The following is a 22,318-nucleotide window of genomic DNA, read 5'->3' on the forward strand; positions in this document are numbered from 1 at the left end:
GTAATGTACCACAATTCCTCCCCCCATCCAAGCCCCAAATCACTGCCGTCAGTTAAGGCAGTGCAGCAGATGACCAGGATGAGCCTGAGGGAAGGATCAAATGTGTCATAAGTCACAAGTCCCTGCAAGAGATCTAAGTCTACCAGTTTTAGTCCACCTGTCTACCTTGAATGCCTCTCTTATCTCCCACTCATTTCCCTTGACCGCCAGTTGGTTAGATTCTTATAAAGAGCTTAAGCTTTCAATAAATCTTTATACTGATTTGAACTGCCTGGATCTCCTGATTTCCCCAGCCCTTGACAGGCAGCGATTGAAGATTCCACCCTCCCACCTACTGTAAAGAAGCCCCAAGAGAACTGATGCATTTTTGAAATGGGAACGTTTGAAAACTTGTCTTGTGTTTTCTTTGTGTCTTCTCAGAGCTGCTCTTGTGGAAAATATTCCTGAAGGCATAAACTATTCAGACAGTGCACCATCCCATTTGTCTCTTTTCCAGGGGTGGATGAATTTACTTAATATGGCTAAAGCATCTGTTGACATAGTGTCTTCCCAATGGAACCTCAGTCACAGTCATCCAACTCCATGGCAGGTACATTTTTTACAAAAATTTCAAGTCTTATTGTCTGCTTGGTTTGCAATTTCACTTGCCTGAGTCTGAATCCTTCAGGTTTTATTTAAATAAGAAAATAATTTCTGATTATTCTCATTGTGAGATTGAAGCAATTGCCTGTAGAATAGCCTTTCAGAGTAAGTTATAATATTTCAGATCATATACGTTTAATACTGAAAATGGTGATACCAGATTATAAAGAGTTTCCTAACTTGATCATGGACTTTTTCATGTTTTATTATAATGATATTTTTCATATGTATTTAGACAGAAAATAAACTTCTTTTTAAAGAAACCTCTTTCAAAATTACTAAATCAGTTTACATACTCTAATAAACTGTCCGGGCATTCTCCTGATTCTTGGATTGCAGCTGCAATTCTGGGAATTGTAATGTAATGAGAATGGGAAGATTGCAATAAAGGATAAAAACAGTGCCCATTGTGTCAGTCAAATTTCTTTCTGTTTGTTCTTTAGTAATATGTTAGTTTATCACAGCTGGTTTTTTTCTATAATTAGAATAAAAAGTATTTCTAATGTATGGCAAATATAATTTTTGTGCTGTTTGTGAAGTCTCATAGTAATGAGAAGGAAATTTTATTGTCTACATTATTTTTATTTAAAAAATGATATAATTCATGAAAATTATACAGTATTTTGATGAAATAGTTTCAAGTTAAGGCTATCGGCAATTTAATTAATATTCTTTAAATACAAGATCACAAATTGGTTAAACTAGGATATTCCGGCTCCATAATTCAAAATTCCTGTAAGTTACAAATATCTATCGAATATTGTTCAGCTGTCTATCAGAAATTCAGTAGGATTGTTTGTTTTAAAATACTGTATTTACAGCCTACCTCAATTCAAATGGACTCAGGAATTTGGAAAGTTTAGACTCTTCCAAAACACTTTCCAATATAACAAGTGATTTAGAGGTTTAGGAATTGCTAACAATTAAGATGTGAACTGTGAAGTCAAAAACTGTTTTAACTGAATGTTTGTTTATTCCAACTCTGGCATTTAGCATATCAATACATTTATAAGGAATACTTAAGATAATCCCAAACATAATATTATTTTTTTGCTCTCTAAAGAAGGATTTACCTGCAATTTTTAAATTGATATAATTTTAATTTGTCCGTTTTTCATATAACCAGAGGCTGAACTGTCACAAAATCAGCCAAACAGGCCTTGAAAAAATTCAGTTTTTGCAACCTTTGTTGTTGCAAAAACTGATTTTTTTGGTAAAAGAACAACCAAGCCCCTGGCGAAATATTGGTGAGATCAAGTATTAACATTATAGCTGTGCACATAATGATTTTGAGAAAGATCATTTAGATACCATTTAAAAAGTTAGCAAATTATTTCCCACGGTGAAAGATGGATATCTAGAGAGTTAAATCTTCTTTGTAGAGAAATTGCAATTTAAATAGAAAAAAACACCTCAGTATCTGTCCATCCCCATGCTAAGGGGTCTCTCTTTGTAACTGTGTATAAATCTAGACTTATATTCATTCAATAGCAATTTTTCTGCCCCAATAAATTCATGGGAATCTTCAGTCATCTGTTTGTATCAGCAACTCATTTAACAACAGTCTTGCTTAGCAATGAAAATTTGAGGCTCAATTGTGGTCATAAGTCAAGGATTACCTGTACAAGCTCATTCCACCTGTGTGTTGCATCATGTATGGCTGTGTCTAGAATTACAGACATTGATTCTTTAGAGTCAGATGGCTTCCAAACAGAAAGCCACTATGTTTTGTTGAGAAAAAGCCTGCTTCTCATCACCAGGACCTTAACAACTTACAGGTGTGCTCAAAAATGTAATTTGTATTGTATCAAAGCTTTTTTTTTTTTTTGCATTCAGTAGATAAACCACCATCAAATTCAAATTTCTGTCAATGCATTTTCTAAAATGCTGATTAGCAACTTAATGTAATTAGAAGCTTGCAATATCATCCTACCTGGCAATTCTTTTAAAAAGTCAGAGTACATAAGATGAATTTTAGATGTAATGTAGTTTGCAATCTCCATGCCAAAGATGCTGTCAAAATTTAGCATCTAATTGCTTTTCAAAATTGCTCACTGATTTTTGTGATAGTGTAAAGGCTTCCAATTATTTTAACTTTTGGCTTAAAATTAGACATCTTGCATAGTGTTCTTTTTTAAGAGGAATGCAAGATATCCTTCTGCCTGATATTATCTACATGACTTTGTAAGCTTCAAATCTTTTTCCAGACAATAGTTTTAAAGTCTTATAAGAAGCAGTATCATATAATATAACATGGTATATTATACACCTCCATATATACACACAGATACAATGGCATTGATTTTTTTAAAAAAAGTTTATTAAGGATTGTTTCATTGATTAAAGAGAGACAGGAAATAGTATAAAGATTAAAGAACAGGAAAGTGAGGTGAGGTGAAAAAGTAAGAAAAGTGTGAAAGGAAATATAGATAGAAGAAAAAAGAAAAGAAAAAATATAAACTTTCTTACAGCTGTTGTAACAAATTTATCCTTTTTCCTTCCTCATTAAAATTACATAATCATTATCTTCTTCTCATAATCAAACCTTTTTAATCAGCAAATCCATATACAACCAGTTCATTTTTTTTCATTTTCAAGCAAAAATCTATAAAAGATTTCCAGTCTTTAATAAAGATATAATTGTCATATCCCTAATTAGGTCAATTTTGCCATTTACACATGTTTCATCATCTTTACAATCCATTGTACCATTATAGGCATTTCAGTATTGTTCCAGTTTTCTGCATACGGTGGTCATATTGCAATTACCATATGCAAAACTAATCTTCCATAAGTCTTTTTTAATTGGTTATCCATAAATCCTAGTATAAATTATTTTGATTTCTTTTGAATGTGAGTCTTTAGAATTCATTGCATCATTATATTTATTTGTATCCAATATTCCTTATTTTCCACAAATCTACCACGCATGTTAAAATGATCCTTCACATTTTCCACATTGTCAGCAGTGATTGTGTCTTTATACATCTTAACTTATTTCTCTAACCCTAAACCCCAGGCAATGGTGATGTCACTGGTTGATCCTTTTACCACAGAAGCACTTTGGTGCTTCTGACATAGAAGTATAGTATCATGCACTGTTTAACTTGCTCTTCCTCCATTTCATATCTCAGCCAAAGTTTGTACACCCCGTATTCATCATTTGTATACAATTCAGTATCAGGGTCCATTTTATCTTTTTTTTCAATTCACAATTACCCTTTTATCTATATTAATCTCTTTTTAATTGTGTATATAAAAACCATTCAAAAATAAATTGCAGTCAATTGTTCTTTTGACTTCCTTTTAAGCTTCCCAGGTTCCATAAACACGTTGATTTTATATATTATGTAATCCCTGCTCATCTCACGGGTCCCTTCCTTTAAATCAGAGGTCTCCAAACTTGGCAACTTTAAGACTTGTGTGAATAAGTGCTTAAAGTGGCCAAGTTTGGGAATCCCTGCTTTAAATGCTGCCATTTTATGGGCCTGACGAAGTGTGCCTTTTTTATGGTAGCCTCTGCCCTATGGAGACTCTTCCTCATGAGGTCTAGAAGCTCCCCACCTCCTTAACCTTCTGAAAAGCGCTTAAGACCTAGGTTTTCCACCAGTTGCCAAGGTTGGCATGGATGAACCTGTTATAGGATGCATGAGAAGGTTTAGTTGTAGCACCTAGCCTTTTTTTGTTTTAATTCAATTTTTAAACATTGCTTTTATTTTTTGGGTTGTGAACTGCCCAAAGTTTGGTTTATAATGGGTGACCATATCAATGTTTTATGTAAGTAAATAAATAAATCTTTTCCTTCTAGGGGCAGCAAATTTTTGAAAAATTAGAAGAATTATTGTCCCAAAATATTGAAATCAAATTAGTGAGTGATATTCTTCACAAGAAGTCCAAATTACTAAATGACTTGGAAAAAAGGGGTAAGAGCATGAACTTTGTTTTTTCTTATTATAGTGATAAAGTCATATTGCTTACATCACACTTATGGGTTGTTGATATGGTATGCAAAACCATTCTGGATTATGCCTTGTAAAGTCAAGCATTTTCAATTTTCACCGGGTTCTGTGGAAAAGTTGAACACGATTAAGCATTTTTTATTGTATAAATGGTTTCACTTTGATCAAATTATGCCAATTCATATTAAAACAGAAAGCAATGTTGCTGGATATGTAAATCTTCAAAATGATGCTGATAGTAAACAAAGAACAAACTTAAAATGCACTCAATTTTTTTCTGCAATATTACATTGGCATGAGGCATAGATGACAGCTATATGACAGCTTTTATGGTGGTAGAGTGAAATCTGTTTCTCTGTGTTACTTAATTTTGAATCATGATGATTTTAAAACAGACCAATCAAGTCAAAATGGAAATATACTTTATAAACCATATATTTTAATATGGCACACTCTGAGAGGAGACATAATACATTTTTGTATTAATAAGCTTTAAACAAATAATTGAAATTAAGCTGTCTGCATATTGGAAAATAAACATCTATTAGTATTATGAGAGAAGCTGAACATTTTTCTGTCCCTGTGATACAGCAATTAATAATATATAAGTCCTACAAAATGTATAAATAAAATTAACTATTTACTACAGAATCCAAATATAGTTTTTAATCCATTATATAGATTTCAGATTTTTTTGCCCATTTTATACATAAAATAATGAAGTGTTCAACTTTATTGAAATATTTATTCTATGTACTACAGTATTTATTTGTTTCAGTTTTGTCAAATAATAAATTTTCATGTTGTAATTGATGGATAATGAAGCAAAATTGGATATTCTCCATTTACAATACAATTTAATTATTTTATTGGTAAAGTGTTTATATAGTACTGAAGACCTAGAAGATCGTTGCGTTTAACAAATCAGTTTTTTACTGAAATAAAAACATTTTGAGCCAAACAAATCAAAGCTATATCTCTATTTTCTTTAACAAAAAATGTATTTCATTTGCATTATTATTAAATTTAGAAGTGTTTTTTAAGTTACATCCAAATCTAGTGCTTCTTATATACTTAGGGTACAGTATGTCTGCTTGGAGTGGCAATCAATTAAAAATAAATGGTCTTGTATTGCTGGTTTGATAAAGGATACATTTCATATACTATAACTAAATAATATAACTATATTACTAAATAAATAGTTTAAAATTTCAAAAATTGAAACCTTAATTTTTCTTTTGTCCCATGTATTTATTTTACAATATTTTATAATTGCGATTTTACAATTGCTATTGTAACTGATATAATTTCTTAAAAATGCAAGGCTAGCAAAGAGGACATTGATGGAATTTGCCTAAATTGTCATGTTTTATGGAGAAGTTCAAGAATGGTGATACTTATTAATAGGAAAAATAATGTATAAGCAATTTAAAATTTCCATAATTTTAAATCAGGTGCAAATTTCTCCTTTTAATAACCCATCTCTGTTCTTCATTCTGCATTTACAGAAATGCAGAAATACCTCAGCTATCTCTCTATATCTTTACCTTGCTACTATTTTAATAGGGTTTTTATGCTTTTATATAACTCATAGTTTACTCTCATCATTTACTATGTCCATGTCAGGCACTAAAAGGGCCTACCTAGTGAAGACACACATTCAACTCACCAATACTTTAAATCATTATCGTGTCAACATTCAATTATTCAAGATGCTCTATGGGAATGTAAACTAATTTTTATACAAAGTTTCATTAACCAAATATTACGGGGAGAAAAACAAGTTCAGGGATTTTATTGTTAGCAAATATTCTGAAGCCTAAGGTTAGATGCACTGCATCTATTTGGGAGGTGGGAGGTAAAAGTTAAAAAAAAAAAAACAACTCCCATTCTGGAACATCTTTGTAACTCACATCAAAATCAGGCTCATTTTCTCATTCACTTTGCAGGGAGGTGTGCAACCAGATGCTGTGATGAGATGGCCAACAGAATGGTGGTAAGTTATCCTAGAATGAGAAAATAACGTGGAAATTTAGACATGCATATATAAAAGAAAAAGAAATTTGGAAAATAAAAATTGGAAAAACCTCCCTTAAGTTCCCATGAAGCTTCTATATTTGAATGTTGACACTTAAGGATTCAGTGCGATCCAGTGAATTGTATTTGGATTTGGATGTAAACTTTGATTTTACTTCCAATCTTTCATAGACTTGTTAGATGATCTAGTGCCATTCATCTGTCAGTCTACATAAATGAAAAAAAAGTCCTATTCAAATGAACAAGCAACCTGAAATCTATCTGAGTCTGCATTAGAGTAGTGGGCTTTTCATTTTATTTCATGCTGCTATTGTACAAAAGTTGTCTCTACTTTTTTACCAAGTGCCAGTAAGAGATTTCAAAATTGCAGATCTCCATGGTGAGTTCCTAAACACAAATGTAAGACATGTGGAATGTATGCCCTGCAGATTCTGTTTCAAGCTTGTTGTTCAGTTGTATCTGAAATGGGGAAGGATGAAAGAGAAATTCCAAATTATGAAGCAGACTATTCAAATGTATCATAGAATTAACATAAAATATTTATAGGATACTCTGTTAAATGTCTCATAACATTGGGAAGCTATGACATCTATTGGGCAAGGGATTTGCAGACGAGACTTCCACTCTTTAGGAGGTTATTTAGAAACACAGTAATGTCAGAAGGAACATTGTGTTAGAGAAAATTAATGATAAAAGTGAATAAAAACAATAAATGATGGAAGTAAACTTGTCCCAGAATAAATGGAATGGTTCAGAAGAGGCTCAGCATTGAACAGGAAGTAATGTGTGTGATAATACCTATATATGATTTAGACATTTATGGAGAAATGCATAATGGAATGCTTGTAGTGACATTAGAGATATATTAGTTGGGAATGTGAATGTCTATGTAGAGTACTTTTGTATAAAGAGGATACCCAAACAAATTGCAGCAAATTTAAGATAGATTATATGAGACAGTAGAGAGTATGGCCCAGAGGTAATGCTTCAGATAATCAATTGTATCTGGCAGGAAAATGGAGTGACTCATTGCATATGTTGTGTATAAATGTGAAGAGTTAAAGCAAGTAGGTGAATTTCTGAACCTTAAGACAGTGTTTATTCAAGATTAGAACATGAATAGATAAGATTTTAAGAAATGCAGATGCTGGTAGAAAACAGTGGATAGTTAAACTAGATATTTTAATACTCCTTATACATGTATTATATCATATATATCAGCGGTCGCCAACCAGTGGGCCACGGCCACTGGTGGGCTGTGAGAAAATTTTGGTGGGCCGCAGAGAAATCTCACCCCCAGAACACCCCCACAAAGCAATTAATCCAGGCTGCACAGAAACACAAGGCTGCGCCGCCCACATGGCCCGCAGGAACCCTCCCCGCCCACTCACTCCTTACCCGGTAAACTTGCATGCTAAATTGCTATTTTTCCTTTTTCCGACCATCATCTGTTCTGCTGTTCCGGGAGATTTAGATTAGCTAGGAAGCAGAAAATGGTTGGGTTTCTTGCTTTCTAGCTAGTCTTTAGATCTTCGGTTCAGCACAGCCGAACCTCCCTTAGGATTGAAGGTTTGCTTGTAAGCAAATTTAGTGCAGACTCACGGCAAGCAAATTTGAGAGACTGAGCTAGCCGATGGCAGATAGATCACTGAATGATTCTGTGAGCAACTCAATCTGCCTGTTTTGCCTGATTTGGGGTAAAAGTTGCTCTTTTTTATAAAAAATTCAATATTTACATGCATGGTGTGTTGTGAGTTAATTTTGTGAGTTTGCTTGCAAGCAAATTTTATGTGACAGACTGAGCTAGCCAATGGCAGATAGATTCTGAATGAATCTGTGATTCTGTGAGCAACTCAATCTGCCTGCCTGCTTTGCCTGATTCTGGGTAAAAGTTGCTCTTTTTTATAAAAAAATCAATACTTATATAAATATTTATAATATTTACATACAAGCCATGCCCAGCCAGTCACATGACCACCAAGTCACACCCACAAATTAGGCCATGCCCACAGAACTGGTTAGTGGTCCCTGGGATCTAAAATTATTAGTTTGGTGGTCCCTGAGGTCCAAAAGGTTGGTGACCCCTGATATATATTATATATTAATTCTTATATATTAATATATATTAATTCATATATATTAATTCTTGTAGCTTCCTAGTTCTTGCTCTATTTCTGCACTGTGAAACTTCTGCTTACTGTTAAAGGGAATAGAATGATGTATGTATGTTAATCAGAGGTGGGTGATCACCATAATGTATGAAGGGAAAACAAAAAATAAAAATATACCATGCAAATCTAAATCTAAACTGGGAAGTATCCTACATGTGTGAGAGATAAAGATATATTATGCAGCTTTAATTCTCAGTAGGACATGCCATATTTGCCTTTGAGCATAAATACTTGCAAAATGCTTTTTGATTATGTGACTTAGTATAATGAGGTAGATAAAAGAAACTTGGCATACAAGAAAAAATATACAAAACATTAATTTTCCTATGATTGCAGAGATATACTGTGAAGCTGGAAAGTAGGTCAATATTAGAAAAGGTTAAGTTATTAATACTCAAATATATGAACAATGTATATTTACTGTATAAATAGTTGGAGAGATACAGAATTTATTTTTTAAAAAATTGGATTTTACTATGCAGCTATTTAATTAAATCCAAACTGTTATGTATGAGGCATGGGTTTAATGAACGGAGACCAGACTGTAAACCTTGAACTTCAGCTCTTTATTCACAAGCATAACAGAGACAAAAAAACCCCGGCTAGCAGTCACTCTTTTATAGTGTAAGCTGCTATCCGGATAACAAATGGATAACGTTATAACGTTTGAATCTTGGCGCGGCCCGCCAACAGCCAGCCAGATTGCTCGGAATGAACCAATCATAACTTGCCATTATATGGGCCAATCGGAAGTGCAGGATTACAATCCTGCTATGCAAATGAATCTTTATTCATTACATTTCTTTAGTTCACAACACCCCTCCCCCCTGGGTTCCGTTTGACAGCCGTGGTGACGTAATCACGCAGGTATGCAGGTCGTTTTACCTGCCTATTTGATTTTCGCTGTTCCACTGGTTTTTGTTTAAAGTTCGGTTCCGGTGGAACGCAAGGCTCGTCTTCGCACGGGTTTGATTCCGCGGTGCTGTTTTCGACACTATCAGGGTCCCTTAAGTCCATTCCTGGATCGGGCGGGCATGTTTCCACTACGGTGTTCCTCTGCGGGGAGGATGCCCCCGATCCCGGACCTTCTTCAGGTGGCGCGAGTACTCGGTTTAGCAGCCGTCTGTCCTCGATTACGTCGTCGTCTATACGGCCTTCGTCCCCCTCGGTATTCCCTCCCCCTTGAGTTTGGAAGTCCGGGGGGTCGCGGATATTGGGTTGTAAATGAGATCGAAGTTGATCTATGTGGCGTTTCCATATCTTGCCGTCTGTCGTCTTAAGGCGGTAAGATCTAGGGCCAGTGAGGTAGACTACGGTGGCTGGGACCCACAACGGTTCGCCGGAAAGGTTTTTGCGTGAGACCAAGTCGCCTACCTTGAATTGGCGATATGTTCCGCTGGATCCACAAGGTTTCTCTGGCGAGTAAGACGGGTGTAATCGGTCAAGGTGGGAGCGAAGCTTCCGCCCCATTAAAAGTTCAGCTGGAGTCTTGTTGGTGACACTGTGGGGGGTAATGTGTTGTAGTAAGAGTATTTTGTTCACTCTAGCGTTGATGTCCCCCGGATCCATTTTTTGTAGTGTCTTTTTAACGAATTGGACCATCCGTTCCGCCCTGCCGTTCGCCGCAGGGTAAGCCGGCGAAGTTAAGGCATGGCGGATGCCCTGGTCCACCAAGTATTGTTCGAAGGTGAGAGCAGTAAACTGGGGTCCGTTGTCGGAAACTAGAACGTCCGGGAAACCGTGTGTTGAAAATAATCTATCTAGTTTTTTAATAACGGAGTCAGTAGTCGTGCTTTTCATCTTGTGGATTTTGAGCCAGTTGGAGTAAGCATCCACGGTTAGGAGAAAGGTGTGTTCTTTAGTGGGTCCCGCGAAGTCAATGTGGATGCGGGACCACGGGCCTCGAGCAGTTTCCCATTCGGTGGGAATTGCTCTTGGTGGGGCGTTGCTGACTTCTTGGCAGTTTCTACACGTGGTTACCCAGGCTTCAATTTGTTTATCGATGCCTGGCCACCACGCGTAGCTTCGAGCAAGAGCCTTCATGCGGACGATGCCCGGATGTCCTTCGTGCAGGGTTTGTAACACGAGTCGCTGTAGTCTCTCTGGCACGACGACTCTATCTCCCCATATGATGCAGCCCTTCTGGGAAAATAGTTCCGTTTGCCGGTGCTTGAACGGCGCAAAAGTGGCGGGGGTTTCTTCGACTGGCCACCCGCGTTCGACCCAACTGAGAACTTTTGCGAGGATAGAGTCTCGTTTTTGCCGGCAGCGATATCTCTTGCCGTTAGTGGCGGCGAGTTGAGGGTTTCAATTTGCAGCGTAGTGAGGGTTGGAGCTGGGTCGCTGACTGTTTCCGGAAGTGGGGAACGGCTCAAAGCGTCAGCGTGGGGAATGGCTTTCCCCGGGCGATGCTGCAGTACGTAGTTGTAGGCTGCTAGGAATTCTGACCAGCGAGTCATTCTAGGCGACAATATATGCGGCGTTGGTTTATCACCTGCTAAAATGCCAAGTAAAGGCTTGTGGTCTGTAATGAGAGTAAAGGGCCGCCCGTAAACATATTCGTGAAATCGCTTCACGGCCGATACAATAGCAAGAGCCTCTTTGTCAAGTTGGCTATAGTTCCGTTCAGCCTTTGATAATGTCCATGAAAAGTACACGATGGGAGCTTCATGCCCGTTTGGTAACACGTGACTCAAAATGGCTCCAACCCCAAATGGTGATGCGTCGCACGTAATATTTAATGGCAAAGTCTCGTTGTACTGCATTAGAACAGCATCGGATGTTAATAAGTCTTTCACTTTTTGAAAAGAGCGTTCTTCTCGATGTCCCCAGACCCAGGTGGTTTTCTTGTCGAGAAGTCTATGTAGGGGCTCAGCTACGGTCGCCTTCTGGGACAAGAAGATGTTGTAAAAGTTAATAAGTCCCAGGAAAGCCTGGAGATCAGTCTTATTTTTAGGTCTTGGGGCGTTCTTGATTGCCCTGAGTTTGTTTTCGGTAGGGTGAATACCGTGTTTATCGAGGAGGTATCCGAGAAAGTCTTTCAGTGCATAGTTGACATTTATTTTTTTTAACCTTGAGACCAGCGTCCTTAAATCTATGTAAAACCAATCTGAGACGCCTTTCAAGCTCTTCTCTATTTGGGACAGCAATTAAAATGTCATCGAAGTACGGTACAACCCCTTTTATTCCCTGTAGAAGTCTCTCCATTAGACTCTGAAATATCCTGGGGGATACACTCACTCCGAACTGGAGTCTGTTGCATTTAAAGGCACCTCGGTGTGTAATGATAGTCTGTGCCTCTGCGGTTTCCGCATCAACGGGTAGTTGTTGATAAGCTTGCGCTAAGTCTAATTTTGTGAAGATCTTCCCGCCGCCCAGGGAGTGGAGAAGATGTTGAACCACTGGCACCGGATAAGCGCTCTGTTGGAGTGCGTGGTTCAGAGTGGCGCGGTAGTCTCCACAAATTCTGATCGACCCATCCGGTTTGATGGGGGTTACGATTGGGGTTTCCCAACGGGCATGGTCAATAGGCTCCAACACCCCTTGGGCTATTAACTTATCAAGTTGCTTGTCAATCTTGGGTTTAAGCTGACGGCACCCGACGAGGCTTAAGGCGGATAGGGGCTACTTCTGGATTGAGGCTAAATGATATAGGGGTCCCCTTGTACTTGCCTAAGTTGTCCGAAAACACGTCGTGGAATTCCTGGACGATGCTCTCTTCCCAATCGTCACTTCCGGCCTGGTGAATGCCGCCACCTCGATCCCGAGTGGGGCGAACCATTGTAGGCCTAGTAAGCTGGGCCGGTCACCATCGACGACAGTTAATGGGAGCGACACGGCACGATTTTTAAAAGATACTTGGACTTGACTTACTCTGACGACTGGGATCGTGTTCCCTTGGTAATCTCTGAGGATGATTTTCTGTGTCCTGAGGTCTTGACGACGGATGGCAGGGATCAGCTGTTTAAGGGTCTTCCAGGAAACCATCGAGAGGGACGATCCAGAGTCGACTTCCATCAGGCAAGGTTTGTTCTCGATGGCCACTTCCACTCGGATCTTTTGTTTGTCTAATGACGAAGCGTGGCCGATAATAATAGTCTGGTGTGTCTCTTCTCGTTGTGCTGGATGAGCAGATGTTTTGCTGCTGTAGGCATGGTTGTTCCATTGGTTATTCAGACGATCCCGATTTGCAGGGAGGTTCCCTGTGGTTTGGTGGAGGTTGTTCTCCTTTCTGTTTGTGTTGGATTCCCTCTTACTTCTGCAGACCCGTGCGATGTGGCCTCTCTTCCCACAGGAACGGCAGATTGCGTCGAGGAATTTGCAACCGGATCGCGGGTGGTTTCCCCCACAACCCGCACATGGGCACTGAAATTTTAGAGTTTGTTGATCTCGTTCGGCCCAAAGTCTGTTAACCTCTTCTTCATCACTCTCGGATTGGGACTCGAGGTCCTCATGGTGCGCTGTTGCTGAGTGTCTTTCTAGTTGAGGCGAGGCTTCACGGGCGAATTGACAGAGCGGTGCGTTGGTGCGGCGCATTCGAGTGGCCGACTTCTTGGTTGCCTCTGCTGCAGTAGCGTCAGCAATGGCATCTGCAAGATCGATGTCCCCTTTTGCCATGATCTTGCTCTGTACTGTGTGGTCATCTAATCCCAGAACTATGCAGTCTCGCATAGCTTCTTCTAGGTCTGAAAACCCACAGAGGCCTCCCAGGTTTCTAAGGTCAGCGATGAAGTCTGCAATACTTTCACCCTTCCGCTGATCCCGTTGATAAAATTCGTGTCTCCGGACCAACGTTGGTACGGGCGGGGGCATAGTGAGCCCGTAGGATAGGTTCGAGGTTGTCCCAATCCATTGATTTCACCTCAGCCGGTTTCGCGAGCGCCTTCGCCATCCTAAAAACGGCTGGTCCACAATGGGTCAAGAACACCGCCCGCTTCTTTCCGGGTGTTGCGTCTTTCAAATTGTTGGTTTCTAGAAACATTTGAAACCGATCCATATACGACTCCCAGTCTTCCTTTTCCAGGTCAAAAGGAGCGGGTGGTATAGTGCCACCTGACATCCTGCCGATGTAGATGCGCTCTCAGCCACGTGCTTCGGTTGGTGCTCTGTAGGGTTTAGTCAGCTCTTTTGTTTCTGTATCCCATCCTCGTCGCCAGTGTTATGTATGAGGCATGGGTTTAATGAACGAAGACCAGACTGTAAACCTTGAACTTCAGCTCTTTATTCACAAGCATAACAGAGACAAAAAACCCCCGGCTAGCAGTCACTCTTTTATAGTGTAAGCTGCTATCCGGATAACCAATGGATAACGTTATAACGTTTGAATCTTGGCGCGGCCCGCCAACAGCCAGCCAGATTGCTCGGAATGAACCAATCATAACTTGCCATTATATGGGCCAATCGGAAGTGCAGGATTACGATCCTGCTATGCAAATGAATCTTTATTAATTACATTTCTTTAGTTCACAACACAAACCATTTGAACACTTTCTTCAACCATGGGCTTGTTGTATACCCATCCCTTTTTCTTTAGCCAATAGCAATTATTACAAAAAGACAACCAATTAAGGCAGGAAGTAGTGAATCCCCTTCAAAACTGAAGCCATCCCAGAAAGTGAAGACTTTGAAACGAGTCCTTTCTTTGCTGGGACCACAGAGGTAGAAATCTGTTTATATTTCTGATGCTTTCAGGGCATCCAGGATCTAGAGTGGTGTGTTATATAGATATGTATATAATAAAGCTTCCTCTGTGCAGAATTTTACACTGGGTGAGCTTCATGAAAACAGGATTCCTGCACTAATAAAATCCCAGATTATATTGGAGCTTTAGCATGTTCAATTTATCAGGTGAAGGCCTCTTTCCTATAGGTATTAATACTACTGTATACTGACATTTGGAAGAGGACAAATGGCATGTATGCAGTTTCCATATTGACTTTATAGAATTATAATATCTTTAAAAGCCTTATTTCTCATCAGTGTTAAATTGGATGAGGACTAGTTAAGGTGAGTGCAATGCAAAACAAGCAGACTTTGGAACTAAGAAATATAAATGCTGAGAAAAACAGCAACAACAGTATGTTTACACATACACACACATATAAATGGCATTCACATATAAGAATGTATGAAATATCGATAGTACAAAAGAGAAAACTCTGGAGTCGTATTTGTGTGTTGAGTTAAATAATTACACCTATTTGACTTGACCATTAGACTACAAACAGAATCAATGAGAAAGAAAGAAAAATACTGAATATGTACTTCGTAATAATATATATGTCACTATAAAGAGTGGCCTCCTGAAATATATGCATTATATTTCAATTGAAATATAATGAAAAAGAACAATGATTGTGTTAAACAATAAAAATACTGAAGCCAAATATGAAATGGTATAGAATTTCTTGCCTGAGCAGAGGGTTAGACTAAAAGACCTCCAAGATTTTGTTCTCTTTTGAAAATGTAGTGTTTTGTGTTTGTGTGTGTGTGGAAAAGAAAAAAAAGTTAGAGAGAGAAAGAATTATTCACATTTATTACTAAATAAGAAAGCAGTGAGGAGAGACAGAGCAGTGAGTTTTCTTTAAATAGAATGTATTACTAGAAATTAAACTATTTTAAATATCATAGTCTTGGATAACATAAAAATAATTTTCAGTTTAAAAATTGGACGAGCAATAAAATACCTTTATGTTGTTAATATGAGCATTCTATTTTTATACTTACCCTATTTGAGCACAAAGATTTTGCATTAATGGAATCTTTGGAACATCTCCAGGCCTTTGACAAAAATGCTAAAAGGGAAGCTTAAAATGTCTAGAGATATGATCTTTTGCCTCTGAGCCATTGGAACACATCCAATATAAAAAGCTCTTCTCATTGCAGTTAATTTCTTTGTTAAATAATTTGTCTCCTAAAAAAACCAATGAATTCTTTTTCTCTGAGAACCGTCATTTAGTTATCTCCCTTTCTTTTTTCAGAAAGTTTCTTTGGAATTAGTAATATACAACTACCAATTAAATATAATTTGGTATCAAATTATACAAAATATACAAACTGTACTGTATTGAATTATTTGCTTCTAGTGGGACAAATAATACATTAAAAAGAAAGTAATACTTCCACATCTCACAAAGTTTTCATTCTGATTTAATTTCTCTCTTTATTACCACTCAGGCCAGGTGTGGGCTGTCTGTGATCCCCAGCCCCATTTTATTTCAGCCCCCAGTGCGGCCAAAATAAGGGAATAATTCACTAAATCTTCATTAATCCTCTTTAATATTTCAAAATTAGCACCGGAAGCTCTCTAAGCATATAAAAAGTTACAATTATCAATTAGTTGCACACAAAACAGTTTCATCATCATATCCTCCCATACTACCACCTCGTACAATACTAGACAACACAGTATCAACAGTAGAGACCTTCAAATTTCTAGGTTCTACTATATCACATGACCTAAAATGGACACCTAACATCAAAAACATCATCAAAAAAGCACAACAAAGAATGTTCTTTCTGCGCCAACTCAGAAAGCTCAAACTGCCCAAGGAGCTGCTGATACAGTTCTACAGAGGAATTATTGAGTCTGTCATCTGCACCTCTATAACATCTGGTTTGGTTCTGCAACCCAACAGGACAGATACAGACTTCAGAGGATTATTAGGACTTTAGAAAAAACAATTACTACCAACCTGCCTTCAGTTGAGGACCTGTATAGTGCACAAGTCAAAAAGAGGGCTGTGTAAATATTTACAGACCCTTCACATCCTGGAAATAAACTGTTTCAACTCCTTCCCTCAAAACGACACTATACAGTACTGCACACATCAACTAGACACAAGGACAGTTTTTCCCCGAACACCATCACTCTGCTAAACAAATAATTCCCTCAACGCTGTCCAATTATGTAGAAAGTCTGCATTACTATTACTATTAATCTTCTCATCCCCCCTTATCACCCACTTGTGGGAGGGGATTCTATTCTATTCTATTCTATTCTATTCTATTCTATTCTATTCTATTCTATTCTATTCTATTCTTTGAGTCAGTTTTCTGGAAATCACATTTGCAACATACCTCAACAGCATCAACATATATTCTTAATGTCTAGAATTAAAACAATCCCAAGTATGTGTTGGTACCTTATATGTACCTTGTAGTTCACAGGAAATAGGCAATTGTTTTTGGACTTGCTTGTTAATGGTCTTTAGAATGGAATGGAATGGAATGGAATGGAATGGAATGGAATGGAGCGGAACGGAACGGAACGGAACAGAATGGAACAGAATAGAATTCTTTATTGGCCAAGTGTAATTGTACACACAAGAAATTTGTCTTGGTGCATATGCTCTTGGTGTAATAAAAGAAAAGATACATTCATCAAGAGTCAAGAATCATAAGGTATAACACTTAATAATAGTCATAGGGTACAAATAAGCAATCAAATCATACTAGGAAACAGTCAATATAAATTGTAAGGATACAAGCAACAAAATTACAGTCATACAGTTACAAGTGGGAGGAGATAGGTGATAGGAGTGATGAGAAGATTAATAGTAATAGTAATGCAGACTTAGTAAATAGTTGGACCGTGTTGAAGGAATTATTTGTTTAGCTGAGTGATGGCGTTCAGGAAAAAACTGTCCTTGTGTCTAGTTGTTCTGGTGTTCAGTGCTCTATAGTGTCGTTTTGAGGGAAGGAGTTGAAACAGTTTATGTCCGGGATGTGAAGGGTCTGTAAATATTTTCACAGCCCTCTTTTTGATTTGTGCAGAATACAGGTCCTCAACTGAAGGCAGGTTGGTAGTAATTGTTTTTTCTGCAGTCCTAATTATCCTCTGGAGTGTGTGTCTGTTCTGTTGGGTTGCAGAACCAAACCAGACAGTTATAGAGGTGATATGATCCTAGCTAGCAGATTGGCATATGCATGAATGAGATAAACCTATCTTTACTTTGAACAGGAAATGTTGCAGTGGCATGGATAGTAGTAACCAGTCTAGGAATTCTTTATCTTACTAACAAAGGTTATTATTGGCTGGGAAGGTAGAGTCTGTTTGGGGACAGTTGCGGTGTAGAAGATTCCAACATGGAGTGTAGTCATGATCAAGAAAAAGATGAAAAAAAGAAAGATACTTTGGATGTCTAAAGGGGAAATCATTGTTGGGCTGTTTTCAAATACTTTTTTGTATGATGCAAGCCTCAGTAACATAACGAATTGTTTCTGCTGCGTGTGCTTTTATTAGAGTCACTACTATGAGATGACATGCTGTATAAATTGTTTAAATAAATACAGACATAGACAAATGTATTTCAGTAGTGTCCCAAGATGCTTTTTCAAGAGGCAACTAGACTTTCTGGTTTTTCTTTGAAGATGTTTAGCTTCTCATCCAAGAAACTACTTCAGCTGCATAGACATTTCAGCACTGTGTTGAAGCTCTGGCCCCCTCAGCTGCATCTTTCTAGCCTTCTTCCTGTACTTCTGGTATATGGCTAATTGATGAGAACTAAATCGCTTGAAATAGATCTATACTAGTCTCCCTTTATTTCTTTGTCAGTAAAATATAAATTAAAAAAAAAAATAGTGTGTCGCGAAAGCGACTATCTGCAAAGGCTCCTGTATTGGGGCTGAAAGGTGAAGGCTGAAGCAGTGTGCTTCATCCCATATTTGGGTGGACCAGGTTACCCTCATAGACCAGTTTCACCAGAAAACACTTAACCTGTCCCCCTGGTACAGCTGACAAAGTAAGGAGAGCCCATGGCTTAGAGGTTAATACATCTACCTAATATGCTAGTAGCCAGGATTCAAATCCCAGAAAGCGTATGGCTAGCTGATGAGAGCTAAAGAGCTGAACAGCTTGAAATAGATCTATACTAGTCTCTCTTTATTGTAGGAATTTAGGTTCCTCCTCCACCTACACACAAACAGATTAATGTCACCATTGGGTCAAGAATATCTTCTCTCCTTGCAACTACATGACATTACCACTAATCATCAGATAGGTGGACTGGTTTGGCTGGGCTGCTGCAGCTTCTTTACAGCTAAGCTTAGCATTTTCTTTTGGAAGCTACATATCTGCAAGCTGAAACAGCACAGTTACAATTCTTCTGTCAACTCCACTTGCTGCTGGCCAAAATAACCAGTCAGTTTCCTTTAACATATTATAGCTGCTCTGCTGGCTTCCTTTCATGTGGAAGATCTGTCTAAATCAGCTAAAGCATTAGCCCAGTTCATCTCTCTGGAGCTTTTCATGCTTTCTCTCTCTGGGACTGGGTTACCCTAAATGAAGCCACCAGAGAGCAATCCATGGATGCAATAAGAGCAGAAAAATAACTACATTTTGCTGCTCTAATTGTAATGCTATCATTGTTAATAAAGGCTGTTAGCAGTGTTTAAACAGGTTCATTTTTCATCATCTTCTAGTAGCACTATTAAGTGTCTCAGCCTAGAGAAAGCAACTCGTTAAGGCAAAAAAGAGGTGACACCCTGAACATTTGTTTATGAGTGCATGACAAAAATGGGAGTGACATAAATGCTGCCCTTGATTTCAGTTGGGTTGCATATAGCCATCAAGCCGCAACTGCTCCGTCTTGACTTTGTAGAGATGCCTCCATCCTTTTGAGGGATTTCAGGAACAATTGTGTTCCTCTGGCAGATACATTCTCTTATTCCATAATTTAAATAATGCTTTCTTCTATTAGTATATATTTAAAGTTCCAATAAAGTTGGCACTGACGATGTTTTGTGCAGATGCTTATTTTTATCTGCATTGTGGCATTTTAAAAATTTTGAATATTAGGAATATTTTTTTACTTAAAAATCTTATTGAAAAGCTAGAAATGTTTTCCTTTTAATATATGACCAAAAACAAAAAAACCTATGGGTTTTCATTCATTTCGGAGAGAATATAAATCATTTGCACTATGTTAGGCCTCTAAAAAATATAACCTATCTTGTGCTACATCCTAAAACATTTTATATAGCTATTTTTTCATTCTTTCTTTGTTTGGAATATATTATAACTTTTTTCCATTTAGCCACTTTTTGTCATTGTCTTCCAAGACCATGCTTAGTGTGCAGTAGTACATTGTACTATAATAATGATATATTATACTTTTGGATCAGTGGGGTCCTAGCTGTGTAAATCAAGATGTTGGACAGTTATTCCATCTTTTTCTTCCTGGGCCATTTTTTTTTTGGGGGGGGTGGTGGTAAAAGGAAAACAAAGGGGAAAAAAAGAGTTAGAAGTTGAAGGATGGTATCTTTTGTAAAATTCAAAAAATGTGGAAAGACATTGTCTATTGTATGAGAAAAGCTTCATTTACAAGAATTCAATGTGCTCTGTTTACCGTAGCATAATTTTCTTCCATGTGTCAGTCAATACTTAATTACTAACTCAAGGCCATATTCATAAACAAAATGAATACAATGAATTGAAAAATATTTTCTAGACACATTTTAATCCGTGAATGTCTGCAGATGGGTAATTACAATTTTGTAACTTCTGCCAGTCTATTTTTAAAACAACTTCAGCCCGAGATATTTTGAACTATATCTCACTGAGCTCTATGTGACTTTAGGCTTATTATCTTTAAGAGATGATGATTTAATTATATGTTCTAATTGTTTCTTTTTTTGTATATTTTGTTTAGGTGCAGAAGTGATAAATGTAAATTTAACTGCTTATAATGATGGTCATTTGCAGTCATCCTTCTGGATTGTGGATAAGCAACATGTATACATTGGAAGTGCCAGTTTAGATTGGAGTTCACTGGGGCAGGTATTAGTTCTTTAAACTGCAAAGTAAATTCTTAAAAAACCATAGTTAACTTTGTTGAGGAAGAAACAGCCATTGGCTTTTGAATATGTGGATCATTTATGTTATAGTTAATTATTTCATTCATGATATAATTCTGGAAATTGTGCTGTTGTTAACTGAATATTCTACAATTAGATAAAGTAATATGATACAATAGGCTATATGGCAACCTCTACTACTATTATTAGTATTATTAGCTTTAGTAGGCTGTTTCAATTGCCCATGTACCAGTCAGATTTAACAGATAATCAGAGTTGGAAGGGACCTTGTAGGTCATCTAGTCCAACCCCCCGCCCAAGCAGAAGACCCTACACCATTTCTGACAAATGGCAGTCCAATCTCTTCTTGAAAGTCTCAAGTGATGGTGCTCCCACAACTTCCGAGGGCAAGCTGTTCCATTGGTTGATTGTTCTCACTGTCAGAAAGTTTCTCCTTGTTTCCAGGTTAAATCTCTCCTTGTTCAGTTTCCATTCCATTATTCCTTGTCTGGCCTATAGGAGCTTTAGAAAATAGCTTGACCCCTTCCTCCCTGTGGCAGCCCCTCAAATATTGGAAGACTGCTATCATGTCTCCCCTAGTCCTTCTCTTTACTAGACTAGCCAAGCCCAGTTCCTGCAACCGTTCGTTGTATGTTTTAGCCTCCAGACCCCTAATCATTCTGGTTGCTCTTCTCTGTACTATATCTGGAGTCTCAACATCTTTTTTATAATGTGGTGACCAAAACTGGATGCAGTACTCTAGGTGTGGTCTTACTAAGGCTTTATAGAGTGGTATTAGTATTTCCCTTGATCTTGATTGTATCCCTCTGTTAATACAATTTAGGATTGCATTAGCTTTTTTGGCTGCTGCTGCACACTGCTGGCTCATATTTAGCTGGTTGTCCACTAAGACTCCAAGAACCCTCTCACAGTTACTGCTATTGAGCCTGGTTTCACCCAGTCTATATGTGAACTTTTGGTTTTTCTTGCCTAAGTGTAGGACTTTACTTTTCTCTACACTGAATTTCATTTTGTTAGATATGGCCCAGTGTTCTAGTCTGTCAAGATCCATCTGGATCTTGAGCCTATCTTCTTGGGTGTTAGCTATTCCTGCCAGCTTAGTATCATCTGCAAATTTGGTAAGTTCCCCTTCTATTCCCTCATCTAAGTCGTTAATGAAGATATTGAAGAGTACTGGGCCTAAGACAGAACCTTGTGGCACCTCACTGCTTACTTCATGTAGACTTAGACCCAGTAAAGACTACTTGTTGAGTACGGTTTGCCAGCCAGTTGCGAATCCATCTAGTAGTGGTGCTATCTATTCCACTTTTTTCTAGCTTACTAAGAAGTAGGTTGTGGTCTACTTTGTTGAATGCCTTGCTGAAATCTAAATATATTATGTCAACAGTATTTTGCTGGTCTACTAATTTAGTCACTATGTTGAAGAATGAAATAAGATTGGTTTGGCATGATCTGTTTTTAACAAACCTGTGCTGACTGCTAGTTATTACTTTACTTGTTTCTAGATGTTGGCAGATCTGTTTTTTTATTATCTTTTCCAGTATCTTCCCGGGTATTGATGTTAGGCTGATTGGTCTATAATTTCCTGGGTCTGTTTTTTTTCCTTTTTTAAAGATGGGAACCACATCAGCTCTTCTCCAGTCCTCTGGTAGTTCCCCGGTGCTCCAGGATTTTTGAAAGATATGGTTCTCA

At 37.8% G+C, this 22,318-nt stretch overlaps 1 protein-coding gene across 3 annotated transcripts in view; it reads left to right on the forward strand.

Annotated features, from left to right (window-relative positions):
* PLD5 (phospholipase D family member 5) overlaps positions 1 to 22,318 on the forward strand; it is an 85,234-nt gene that overhangs the window by 51,422 nt on the left and 11,494 nt on the right. For all 3 annotated transcript variants that reach the window (XM_026669316.2, XM_087967328.1, XM_087967333.1), the window contains exons 3-5: positions 421 to 589; positions 4,451 to 4,565; positions 20,461 to 20,588. In XM_026669316.2, the coding sequence (XP_026525101.1) occupies positions 421 to 589; positions 4,451 to 4,565; positions 20,461 to 20,588 (412 nt within the window). The remainder of the gene's footprint in view (positions 1 to 420; positions 590 to 4,450; positions 4,566 to 20,460; positions 20,589 to 22,318) is intronic.

This window comes from Notechis scutatus, chromosome 1 (genome assembly GCF_049901735.1).
Source record: "Notechis scutatus isolate UNSWTSFEM ecotype Mainland chromosome 1, rNotScu1.2, whole genome shotgun sequence".
Taxonomy (NCBI): domain Eukaryota; kingdom Metazoa; phylum Chordata; class Lepidosauria; order Squamata; family Elapidae; genus Notechis; species Notechis scutatus.